A 13,799-nucleotide genomic window follows, 5' to 3' on the forward strand; every position below is an offset into this window, starting at 1 on the left:
ATGGTTTAAACACTAAAGTTTCTAAAGGAGACGTTGTGATACTCACCACATACTCGAAGACCAGCGTCAGGGTTTCCTTGGTGTGAATGATGTCGTGGAGCAGCACGATGTTGTTGTGTTTCAAGCCTTTCAGCAGAGACGCTGCACACAAACACAAGCACAAACGCTTTGTTAACACACCAGTGACTCGTATTAAGAATCTTTGAGCAGAACTATTTTATTTACTTATTTATTTACTTATTTATTGTTAGAATTCTTATAATAATAGATTATAAAAAATAAACAACCAACTGAATGAAATTTAAAAAATTATTAAAAAAATATACTTCAACAAAAAAAAAATTATAAACTTGAAGTAAAATAAAATGCAGTAAAGTATTAAATAAAATATTTTAATTAAACAATAAATATTACACTACAATTACAATAAACTAAAATACAATTTTATTTAATAATTATTTTAGAAAAATAATATTAAATACATGTGCCCAATATAATAATATAAAATCTAATTAAATTAAATTAAAATACTAAACAAAAATCATAGAAATTTTTTATTAAGCTTGGAAATTCAGAAGAAAGCAAGATAGAAATAATAATTATTGTTATTATTATTATTATTATTTTAATTAAATAATATTAATATTTTGTTATTATCCAAAGTGCTTTATAATCATTTAAAATAATTTAAAATAAATTTTCCACAAAGAAAAAGGGAAACAAACTGTGGCTGTCAAGCACATTGTGCAAAGCGTCAAGCTTCAAATAAAAGAAGTTCATAAAAAATGAAAAATAAATGAAAAGTAAAGATACTGCTGAGGACAGATTAACACGTAGAAACATTCAGCTGTATTCCTGCTAGATCTGAATCACTTACAGACTGGAGATGAGAGGAAATCTGAGAGAAACAGAGAAAGCATCGCCACAGGGACAGGAAGTAGCTCTCTGAGCTTCCTGTCTATTATTCCAGCTAACGAGTTACACAAGAACACTGCAATTAAAGCCAATCATCGATCCTCAGCAGTCAGCAGCAAAGCCTGCATTGATGTTTTATGAGTGTGTTTGCCATATATCTCACATCAGACGTGTTTTTCTTCACATTAGAAAATGCAATGGCTGCAGAACACAGAGCTCTCGTCTCAATCGAGAAGGAAACACTCAGAATGTTTTCATTTACTACAAAGACGGAGCGAAACACTTCAAGTGTGTTTCATGATGAACAGCAAACAGATTTGCATCTGTGGAAAATGTGATGCATTTTTCAAGGGCAAAACAAAAGCTCACATTCAGAAAAATATTGTATAAATACTGTAATAAAACACATAGATGAAAATACTGTAAAATAATAATAAACTACATTTAATACAATAATTTTACACCATAATGACTATAGTGACATTGGCGTCAATTTGACTTTCCATTTTCCATGACTTCTTTTTTGTTTTTTTAGAATAATAATTATTATTATTATTAACAATAATAAAAAATAACATTATAAATAAATAAATACAGTAAATATTCACAATTTTACAATAAACTGGAGTAAAATAAAATGCAATAAAGTATTAAGTAAAATAATTATTTTTATATTGTATTAATTAATGTATTTGTTAATTATTTTTTATTGAGAAATTCTCATTTTTTTTAATTATGTGATCAAATAAAATAATTAAAACAAAAATGAAATAAAATAAAATTATAAAATAATCATTGAATTTATTTGTTAATTCTGTGTATTAATTAAAATACAACAATAAAATAAAATAAAGTGCTTAAAATAAATAAATAAATAAATAATGAATGAATGAATGAATTTCAGCTCTTTTCTAATTTTCTTGTCTAGCTCAGAAGCGTTTTTTATGTAATTTTTTTTGGACCAATTATTCACACATAACAGATTTATGAAGTCTGTTGTACACTTTTCTAGAAACACGTTTAGTGTTTAAGATCACTTAAGATCTATTCTCACACTGAAAATCATTCTCCACGAGAAACACATGCAATGTTGCTTTGGAATAAGCCAAATATCAGGCTTTAAAATCCCGCTTGTGCAGTAAGTGTGTGAACAGAGCGATTCTTTGTTTCTCTCTCATTCTGCTCACGTTCTGCCCGCCTCAACATCTCCAGTAATTGCTGAATTAGTTCAATGTTCAAAGCGTTTGTCTGATCCCGCACGGTCCCAGATGATCGGCCCGGATCACGCGGATCAAAAACACGCAGCGCAATTAAAATGCAGAGAGATTCTCACACGCTTCCCTCAGAACAGAGAGAGAGAAACGCCTTCAGGTGCCAGACTTTAACTCACGTTTCTCTTTGTTAGATGAAGGACACATAAAACACATATTAACACTAGCGAGTAGAGCTGGGAGATTTTACAGACTTTATCGATTGAATCAAACACTGTAAAAAAACGATTTAATTTAACAGTTATAGATGCTACAGTAAAAACCTGTTACATGTTTAACAGTGAGTTTCCCTACTATATATATTCTTAGTTTTTTCTTAACAATTTTGTATATTATGGTTGTATGTTACATCTAATGTTGTTAAATGAATGTTTATTGCATTATTTCCATTTCATCTGTGTCACTGTGATGGTGATTAGTGTTTACGACCTAAACTTACATCAGTGTAAGCTACAAAACAGATTGCAGTACTTCTTTAGGTTGGTTTATTAACATGATATCAGTTAATGAAATTATTTCTGGTATTTAAATATTAATTTAAATTTTTTTTTTTTATATAAATTAATTTTTTTTAAATTTTTATTTTACAGTGAATTTAATGTTTTACCATGATTTCATTTTTTTTTTTTTTTTTTTTTTTTAAGTATCACAATTTTTAATAGAAATATTACTAAATGTTAGAATTAGACACTTGGTTAAAAACAACAACTTTACTGTTTTTACAGAACATTTATAGTTAATAATAGTCTACTGGTGTTATACCTTAAATTAATTAAGCACTTTGCTTGTATTATTTCTGAACACATAATGTGTATAAGACAAGTTTTTACAAGAATTAATATTTTTCTGCAAAGACATCATGTTGTCAACTTCATATGTGGTGCACTTGGAATAGGATGATCTTTAACTTGAGGGTTAATAAAGAAAACGTTACTTGAATCGTGTCGTAGTTACAATTTCAAGTTGATTAGTTAAAAATCGTTAAAAAATTGAGAATCGGTCGAACGATCTGAAAAGAATCGCGCAGCTGTTCAAGTGATGGAGAGATCGCTCACCTTCTCTAATCGCTGTGAACGGCGTTCCCTCTTCCTCCTGCAGACGAATCACTTTCAACGCAACCAGCTTCCCGTTCACCCTAAAATCACACAAACAGGTTTGATATTTATAAAAATATCAGTGCACTGTATAAACGTTCCTGTAAATCAAACTCTGAGATCATGGGTTCGATGCATAAACTAATAAAATTGTATACTTTGAAATCCAATGCAAGTCGCTTTAACACAAACAAACAAACAAATAAAAGATTTATGTGCATTTGGCAGAAAAGGAACTTTCTTAAATAAAATCTATATACCTAATTTAATTATTTATTTATATGTATCCATATATTAATTATATTTAAATAAAAAATGCAATTATTTGCAGTAAAGGAATGATTTGATTTGCGTTTAGATTTATGTTAAAAGATTAAATAGTTTGATTTTTTGACGATTAAATTCTATTAAATAATAAATCTGAATTTAGAACAATTAAAAATAATAATAGAATTTTGGAAAAAAATACTGAAAAACAATGCAATGAAATATATGCTTATAAGTGTTGCAATAAATTATTATTCTTTATTTAACATTTTAATAATTGTTACATTTTACACATTTTAGATTTAAAGGTTTAATATGGATTTAATTGATTTACATGCTTTTTTATCTCATTTAATTAAGCCATTAAAACCAAATCCAGAATTTTTGGAAAAACATATGGCCCTGTATGCAATTTCATTTTATCAGACTGACTATTATCCAAAGAATATTGTTTGACAGAAGGGATTGATGATGTCATCAGAAAAGGATGTTTTTATATTAAAAGCACTGATGGTTTGTGCTCACTGAGACCAGGAGCGAGTCTGAACACAATAAACCGAGTCAGGAGTGATTTACTGTCACTTTAAGTCAGTGAAATGCAATCTGGAGGCAGTGAAGTGAATCTAAACGCACAGGTCATAATGAACTTACAAACAAACACCATCATTACTATGAAAAACACTGACAGTAACACACTATTCATTTCACGCTGGCTGGAATTTTATTTTCTGGATTTTTTCTCAGGCTCTGGTTTTATTACAGCATTATGAAGAATGAATATAATTTCATTCAGATTTCACATCATCATAATAATCTGCAGCTGTCTTTGACTACAGTTCTGTTCCTAAACGAGTCAAAGATCCCAGAGAAACACAGCAGGCACAAATAACATTAGCACCGCAAGCAATTACAGAACAATCCCAAACAATCTCCAAATAAATGAGGTATCAGATTATTTGGGTAATTAAACAGACTGCAACACATTCAACTGCAAAAGAGTAACTGCAAGTTTAAATACTCAAGACTTATGTATTGAAATTGGTTTACTGTAGTTTTTTATTCATATTTAAATACACATGAAGTAGAGGTCCATTGATACTTTATTTTGCCGTGTTAAAAAAAAAAATGTGTTTAAAAAAAGGAATATAAAAGATTATTGTGCCGATAAAAAAAAAAAAATCAACAAATGCTAGATACTGTTTATGTATAACAAAATAAAAAAATTAAATAAATTATAGCCAATAGAGAAAAACAGGTTTTGTGAATAATGAGGGAATTTTTATCAAAAACAAGACTGAAATACAAAGGGACTCTTATTTTGAAATGTCTACACTATACTACTTCCAGCTGCCCACTCAAAAATATGAGAGAAATATGGGAACCAGAATATTTATAATAACGAAAAAAGGCATATTAAGGGATTTTCAATCATAAACAAGAGTGAAATATACCGGGACTCTTATTTTGCAATGTCTATGCTTTACTACATTAGCTGTTCATTCAAAAATGCGAGAGACGTATGTATATTCTAATATAAATCCATAATGTAAACATTGTCAATCATAAGTTAAGTTAAGCATAAATGTGTGGCATTCACTGATTGTGACCTGGGCACAAATCAAGCACAAATAAAATCTGTTTTATTTAATTAAAGCCACAAACCGTTTCTCTGTGGTTTTTCTCCGCCTCTGAAACGCCTTTGTTTATCTGATGACATCATCGATGCCTTAAAGAGACTCTCACATATTTACATCCACAGGATATATCTGTTTGACTTTCTCCCAAACTCTGTCTTTTCTGTTTCAGCAATATTTCTGGATCCTGTGTTCTCTGGTTTAATAAAATAATGAATTTGCTCAAACTGAATGTCAGACGTGTCAAGGGCTGTCTGGAGAGGATCTGAACTCACTTGCTCTTCCCTTTGTAGACGGTGGCGTAGGATCCCTCTCCGAGCTTCTCCAGCTTCTCGTACGAATCTGCTTTCCCAAACTTTGGGCTCGTGGGCTGAAACAGAGCAGAGAGACACTTTTATTTCAGCAGATGTGAGGTCAGCCGGGGATTCTGGGTCAGATCTGGGATCACTAATGAGCCTGTGCTGTTTAACCGGAGCTGATTAATTGCTTCCTGTTAAACAGGAAATGAGCTCTGCAGGCTTTGAGTAATATGGTGCAGCCCTGCTCTAAAGATCATGTGACACTGAAGACTGGAGGAATGATGCTGAAAATACAGCGGAGCATCACAGAAATACATTACACTTTAACACAGATTCACACAGAAAACAGCTGTTTTAAATAACAATAATATTTAGCAATTTTTACTTTTTAACATGGATCATATAAGACACTATTTTAAATTTTAAGAGGAAACTTATAAATTTTTGTGCTGTCTCCATCTTCATCAGGATGTGACGTTTTCTAACACTTGTTATCCACCGGTGACTCATCTCTGTCTCATAATTATTCATGAGAATGCGTGTCTTCATCCAATGAGAAGATGCTGCTCTTAATTATTCATGAAAGCATCTGTTAATTTCCCACGACAGAATCTTGAAAAGGGAACGTTTGTGTATAAGAGTATATGAGAGTAATAAAAAGTAATGAAAATGTTTAAAATAATTTTAAAATAAAAAAAATACAAATGTATCATATTATTTTACATAAATAATATTATTCATATTTATTTTCTATAGCACTTTTAAATTTTACATCTCGAACAGCTTCATAAACAAATAAAACATGAAAAAACACCATATAAAGATCATAAAATCAGTAAAACTAGAAAACAAAACACTTTAAAATAAAATAATATTTAATTAATATAAAGTTTCAAATAAAAACGTTTTTAAAAAAAATTTAATAAAAAGATTTTGCTTGCCTTATTTCAATAGGTACGTTTTGTAGATTTTTATTAGAATTTTATTCACTTTAAAGAAGTGTTTAATTTAATAAAAAAAAAAAAAAACATTTATTTTAATAATACTTTTCATGACTATTAATAAAATGTTTTTTATAGTGCTGTCAAATGATTAATCGCGATTAATCGCATCCAAAATAAAAGATTTTACGGATGCACATATATACTTCAGAAAAATATGTTGTTTATATATTAAATATATTTATTTATAATAGAAATGATATGAATATAAATATATGTGTGAGTATTTATTTTGTATGCGATTAATCGCGATTAATCATTTGACAGAACTGATTTTTTTATAATTCCACATTATTATTTTTTTTTTTTTTAAGTGTTTCATTTAGTTTTTTTTATTATTACTATTTATTTTCATTTTACATTATGATTATATTTATTTTTAATAAGTGTTTCACTTTCAAATTGTTGTTTTAATTTTAGAGTATGATTTGTTTTGTTTGTAGAGTTATATGTATCCTCTGAGTAATATGTACAGTAATATGTACAGTAATGAGCAGATGCACAGCAGCAGTGATGCTGGTTAAATCGCAGCGTTTCTTCAGTAATCAGGTTTTCAGTCGATCCGTGTAAAAGATTAGCAGACTCTTCCCGGATAAACGCTCGCTCCGAATGCAGCTGTGACAGCAAACCAACACCAGACACCAGCAGTCTCTAGATATCATCTCAGCATGCCTTTATTATCCTGATCGAGGCTTCGGGAGTGCAGGGGCTCTGTGGAGAACAGGTTTGAGTGGATTTTCTAAGTAAGAAGGTTAAGGAGAAGGGGATGATGGGAAAGAGGTCAGTCTCTCTCTCTCCACTCCTTCTATGTGGCTTTACACTCATGCATCTTTCATTGGTGTGAATCAGCTTTTGATGTGCTTTCTTCAAACCGGCCACCTTCAGTTTCCTCTCTCAGGTCAAACGTGTCTTGATTTCAGAGTTACATACTTCAGAAAGCATCTAGGCTCTTTTAATAAATATAGTAATTACACAAAATGCTGTATGTAAGGTTCAATGTGGGGTCTACAAAAATGGCTCATTAAAAAAATTATGTAACATGAAGATAAAGTAAATGTAATAAAAAATTTATAGAATTATTAAAAAGTAAAATTTTTATAAATATTTTTTTAAAATAAAAAATCTAAAACTGAATAAAATCATAGAGTAAAATAATAAAAAAGCATTCTAAAAATGAAGTAAAATTAAAATACATTTCATAAAACAAATAATCTAAAAACACTCAAAATGAAAACAAAGTAAAATTGAAATAATTCAAAATTTCATATTACATTCTCATGTTAAAAAAAACAAATAAAAACGTACTTAAATTAATAAAAGTAAAAATAAAAAGAATTGTAAAAAATCTCAAATGTTGCTAAAAATTAATAATTTAAAAATTAAACTTTAAACAAATAATTTAAAAAATGTAAATTACTTATTAAAATTTGAAAAAAAAAAAAAATTAGAATTAAAATGAACCAATCAGAAAAAAGAATGAAAAATAAAAAGCACAAAAACTAATAATAATAATAATAATAATAATAACTAAAAAGATTTAAAAATCTAAAAACACTTACTAAAACATACAAAACCTTAATGTAAAATCTAAAAAAAAACAAAAAAAAAAAAAAAAAAAAAAAATATATATATATATATATATATATATATATAAATAAATAAAAACAAAATGTAAATGAAACACTTATTTTAAAAATATATTTGAGTTCATGTTATTGTACACCTGCATGTAATACGACTATTAACCAACATCAGAGAAGCGTGAACGTGAAAGTGTTGATACATTTTTGATATATTAACGTAATGTTTCAGCTCAAGGGGGATCAGCAGACAGTGTTCTGGATGTTAAATAGACACACATCTAATGGCCATTATACTAAAAACTAAATAAAATAGAATTAGCAGAGCTAATGAAGCTCTCAAACAATATCTACAAGCCAAACATGTTTAAGGTTTATAAACGAGCCGCATCGAGGAAACGTCGCATGCAGTGATGAAGTGTGTGATATTCAGGAGGAGACTCACGGAGCTGGGGCTGGAGTGACGCCGGAGTTTGGGAGACTCTTTCCCGGAGGACGAGCTCTTGGCGTTGATGCAGGCGTTGTTCTCCGAGTGCACACGCTTCACCTGACCGGCCGGTTTCTCGAAGGGGTCGAAGCCGCTCTGCGTCCGCTGCACCTTACGGTCCTCAGGGATAGTGTCCAGGGGCTTGATGAGCGAGTCTGATCCCTGACCGCTGCGAGTGGACATCTTGGTGACACATATCTGAGGAGAACAACCTCATCAGCACTGGGCTTCAAACAAGATGCTGAAAGGATACATTATTTTTTTATGCACAATTTAGCTGGAAGTAAATCTAATTTTAAGCATCTTTTTAAATGCAAGATAAGATTTACAGTGAGAACAACAAAATATTGTTGGCAGTGAAAAGGCGGCTCAAAAGTTGAGCTCTAACCTAAAAAAATTCAACAGAAAATCTAATTATTTTAAATGACAAAAACATAAAAGATTAAAATTAAAGTATTTCAAAATTAAACGAAAACACTTGCTTAAACCTACTTAAACCATAATGTACAATTAAAATAATATATTATATAATTAAAATAAATAATTTAAAAATTAAAACAATTGCTTAAAATTAATCAAAGCATTAAAAACGTACAATTAAAATAAACAATTGTAAACTTAAAAAAAAAAAAAAATGTAATCATTTTTAAACCAATCATTAAAAAAAATTCAACGTTTTTTTTTTATTTTTTTTTTTATCTGTGATATAGTCTCTTCACATTGAACAGAAACTCTGAAGTGAAAGTTCAGAGTGGAAGCAGTCGAGTTAAGAGACGTTTCGCTCTATTTTTCTTCCAGTCCTGACAGAGTATTTGAAACATGAGCAAGTAAGTGACCTTTTTCAGAGTGAACAGAAACAGAGGCTTCTGAACTCATCGCTTCTGCATTAAACCATCTGAACACCAGAAACCTGTGCATGGCTCTTTGTGTCTCGCTTCTGTTCTCAGACAGCAGACAGACTCCGCCTCCTGTGCTGTCAATCAGAGATCATCAGAGACTCCGCCTCATGAGCTGTCAATCAGAGATCATCAGAGACTCCGCCTCCTGAGCTGTCAATCAGAGATCAGAGACTCCGCCTCATGAGCTGTCAATCAGAGATCATCAGAGACTCCGCCTCCTGAGCTGTCAATCAGAGATCAGAGACTCCGCCTCCTGAGCTGTCAATCAGAGATCAGAGACTCCGCCCCCTGAGCTGTCAATCAGAGATCAGAGACTCCGCCTCCTGAGCGTCAATCAGAGATCAGAGACTCCGCCTCCTGAGCTGCCAATCAGAGATCAGAGACTCCGCCTCCTGTGCTGTCAATCAGAGATAAGAGACTCCGCCTCCTGTGCTGTCAATCAGAGATCATCAGAGACTCCGCCTCCTGAGCTGTCAATCAGAGATCAGAGACTCCGCCTCCTGTGCTGTCAATCAAAAACCAGAAACTCCGCCTCCTGAGCTGTCAATCAGGGATCAGAGACTCCGCCCCCTGAGCTGTCAATCATGAGTAAATGTTGTGAGCGTGTTTAATGTTCTAGACACTTGAGACACATTGAGCACTACTTGAGTCTCAATCATCCCGATTGTTTGTTTCCATCATGACGCTTGTCATGTAAAACCGCAGATGTTACTCATTTCAGTCCAAATGAACACTGAACTGGAAGATGAAGGGTTGATAAACATGAAACAACTGTATCTGTACAACAGTTTGAATGAGTTAAAATATCAATTAATTAATAATAAAAAATCATAAATGTATCAAATAAATAAATATATAAATAAATAAATTATAAAAAGTAAATATAAAATTTAAACATTAAAAAAATTCAGAAATAAATAAATAATAAAAATACTAAGTAAATAAATGAAATTATAAAAATATAATAAATCACATAATTAATAAAAATGTATAAAATATTGAATAAATTAAATACAAATAAATAATAAGTAAAAATAACAACAAATGGTTTATAAAAAATTTAAATAAATAAATTAACTAACAAAACAGGAGACTCAAGAGACACTGAACTAACAGGCCTAGGATTCTGGGATACTAAGATACTTCCTCTGTGTAATTAAAGGTGGATTTTGAAAACTTTTCATGCCAGCAAACTAATGCATCTGAGCCGGTAAACTAATCCTGATCTTACAACATTAAAGTACCTTCAGTTTCCTCAAGCTCTCATGGGCAAACGATCCAAAGAGAAAGCCTCATCATCTCTAACTCCAGAGCCTTTAATCCACAAACCTTCATCAATCTCACTACATCTGGATATTTTAGCCAGTTATTTCTGTCTATTAACAGACTGAGGCACATGAACTAACCAGTGGAAGCCGTCCACACTTTAAACAGCTGACATCAGTCTCTGACACGACTCTCTCTCGCCTCAGACGCATCAGGAGACGCTCTGAAAGCAAACTCAGCTGCGAAGCGTGTCTAGAACGAGTGGGATGCGCTCCAGATGGCATTCATGATGCATAAAGAACCGCCGACACGAGGAGACAAACACGTCTGAGGATCTCAGTCACATACAGCACTGAATAAACACCTGTGAGTACTGTACAGAACCACTCAGACAGATCAAATAAACACGGATGAATAGAGAGATACAGATCAATTTAGATAAATCAAAAAGGGCAAGAAACTTCAAACAAGCCATGCAGATATCCTCCTGATGATGATAACGCTGTGCTTCTGATCAGATCAGTCTGAACACTATATATACAGCTACACAATTACGAAACGATTAAAAATCCTGAACTTAGCAATGCCTCTGTGTTTGGAGTCCTTGACTGTGAACTCCTGTGATTAAAGTGAGAGCTAAACATCTGTTTTACACAGACTGGATGGAAAAGGACGGAAAAACAAGACAAATGGTTGCGGTGTATTAATGACACAACTGGCTGAGTTCCTGGAAGCAGCGGCTTGTTTAACATTTGCATCAGGACTCAACACCAGACTCCACTGAGAACACCTCTGACTCCACCGGAGATGCATGGATGGATGGACGGATGGATAGATAGATAGATAGATAGATAGATGGATGGATGGATGGATGGATGGATGGATGGATGGATGGATGGATGGACAGACGGATAGATAGAAAGATGGATGGAGAGACGGACGGACGGATAGATAGATAGATGATAGATAGACTATAGATAGAAAGATGGACGTATAGATAGATAGATGGATGGATGGATGGATAGATAGATAGACGGATAGATAGATGATAGATAGAAAGATGCATGGATGGATGGACGGACGGACGGATGGATGGACAGACGGATAGATAGAAAGATGGATGGAGAGACGGACGGACGGATAGATAGATGATAGATAGACTATAGATAGAAAGATGGACGTATAGATAGATAGATGGATAGATGGATGGATGGATAGATAGATAGATAGATAGATAGATAGATAGATAGATAGATGGATGGACGGACGGACGGACGGACGGATAGATAGATAGATAGATAGATAGATAGATAGATAGACAGACAGGTAGACAGACAGATAGATAGATGGATGGATAGATAGATAGATAGATAGATAGATAGATAGATAGATAGATAGATAGATAGATAGATAGATAGATAGATAGATAGATAGATAGATAGATAGATAGATAGATGGATGGATGGATGGATGGATGGATGGACGGATAGATAGATAGATAGATAGACGGATGGATGGATGGATGGATGGATGGATGGACAGACAGGTAGATAGATAGATAGATGGATGGATGGATGGATGGATAGATAGATGGATGGATGGATGGATGGATGGATGGATGGATAGATAGATAGATAGATAGATAGATAGATAGATAGATAGATAGATAGATAGATAGATAGATAGATAGATAGATAGATAGATGGATGGATGGATGATAGATAGACAGACAGACTCTGGTCTGATAGCTGAAGGGATGAGGATGTCGAGCTGGACTCAAACCCGCAGCACTAGCACTAGCAGACACTCAGCGCACCACCGCTCCCATGATCCTCTTCTGCTCACCACTGTCTGAGAGCTGCAGTCTGTATGGAGGAGTAACCCAAGCCTCTGAGTGGATTCTAATGGTGAGGTTCACACCGAGTGCTCATGAAGAGCTTGAGTGAGTTAAACCAGCCTCAATCCTTTCTGAATCACAGATTAATAACTGCAGCAGACATTTGCTCGGGAAAGCAAAGCAACAGCAGTTGGCTAATGACCAGATTTACATAAAACACCTAACAAATGGACACACCGGCGTAATTAAAACTTTGTATCCATGACAATTAAGGGATGTTTACTCCCTTGCGAAATTAATTATGCACATATCTCTTCCGAGCGGCTGTGCTAATGAACGGCTCGAGTGCTAGCATCTCGAGTTTAGAAGACCTCGCAGTGACCTCAGCTTCATCTCTGACCACCAGAGCTTTGTTATGTCCTCGCTGCTTCACAAAACACACAACAATCTCACAAAGATCATCAAATCTGAGCTCAAACTAATTCATATGCTGCTCCAGGCTGCTTCGTTCTAGTTAGTGCACGGTAGATGGAGTGAAGCTGGTTAACTAGTTAACTGATCTGTACCAAGGTTGTGCACTTTCTTCCTTTCTTGTCCTGAAGGTACCAAACCGGAAATGAAGTGAAATGCAGTGCAGTTTAACTAGAATGGCACAGTTGATCAGGTTCTCAAGCACTAGTATCAGTAAACAGAGCAGCTATTTGTTGGAGAGCGTGGATGGTGCGGCCGTCATCAGCGTAATCTCAGTGTGTGAGGGACACACATCACCACAGGCCTCTGGGAAGACGGGAAAGTGGCCTGCTTCCTCCTCCATCATCTCCCTCCCCGGGGCAAGTCGTCTCACACCGAGCACATCGCAACATCAACGCATCCCTAATGTACAGGACAGATGCATCTCATCTGAGCCAGATTCTCAGGTGTGCCGACCCATGCATGATGTGTGCATTATTGCATGAGCACGTTTCCTGCATTTATCTCATTAGACGTGATGATGGCAGCATCATCTGGGGAGTGTTTGTGCGGATCAGCATGCACCGAAAGGGAGAAAGGTGCTGCGCTCTTACCTTATTGCAGGAAACAGTTCATCTGAGTGTCTCTCGCATGCAGACGAAACGCATGCAGGCCAATCGATGCATTAAAAAACGACTCTCTCCGACTCGGACGGCTGGGAGCCCGGAGAGCGTACTAAAGCAAAAGAGACTGTGGATGCAGGGGTGGGGGGGGCTTTCAAAGTGACGTGTGGAGCATG

General features: G+C 33.8%; 1 protein-coding gene across 2 annotated transcripts in view; it reads right to left on the reverse strand.

Moving 5' to 3' along the window:
- LOC127975272 (cyclin-dependent kinase 14) overlaps nt 1-13,799 on the reverse strand; it is a 158,872-nt gene that overhangs the window by 129,271 nt on the left and 15,802 nt on the right. Inside the window, exons 1-5 of one of the 2 annotated variants that reach the window (XM_052579194.1) lie at nt 13,615-13,713; nt 8,507-8,746; nt 5,457-5,551; nt 3,242-3,321; nt 47-141 (exon numbers count right to left, since the gene is read on the reverse strand). In XM_052579194.1, coding sequence (XP_052435154.1) covers nt 47-141; nt 3,242-3,321; nt 5,457-5,551; nt 8,507-8,731 — 495 coding nt within the window. In that variant the 5' untranslated portion in view covers nt 8,732-8,746; nt 13,615-13,713. Of the gene's footprint in view, nt 1-46; nt 142-3,241; nt 3,322-5,456; nt 5,552-8,506; nt 8,747-13,614; nt 13,714-13,799 lie in introns of those variants that run through there. The other variant, XM_052579193.1, reaches the window with a different exon arrangement.

Source organism: Carassius gibelio, chromosome B16 (assembly GCF_023724105.1).
Source record: "Carassius gibelio isolate Cgi1373 ecotype wild population from Czech Republic chromosome B16, carGib1.2-hapl.c, whole genome shotgun sequence".
NCBI lineage: Eukaryota > Metazoa > Chordata > Actinopteri > Cypriniformes > Cyprinidae > Carassius > Carassius gibelio.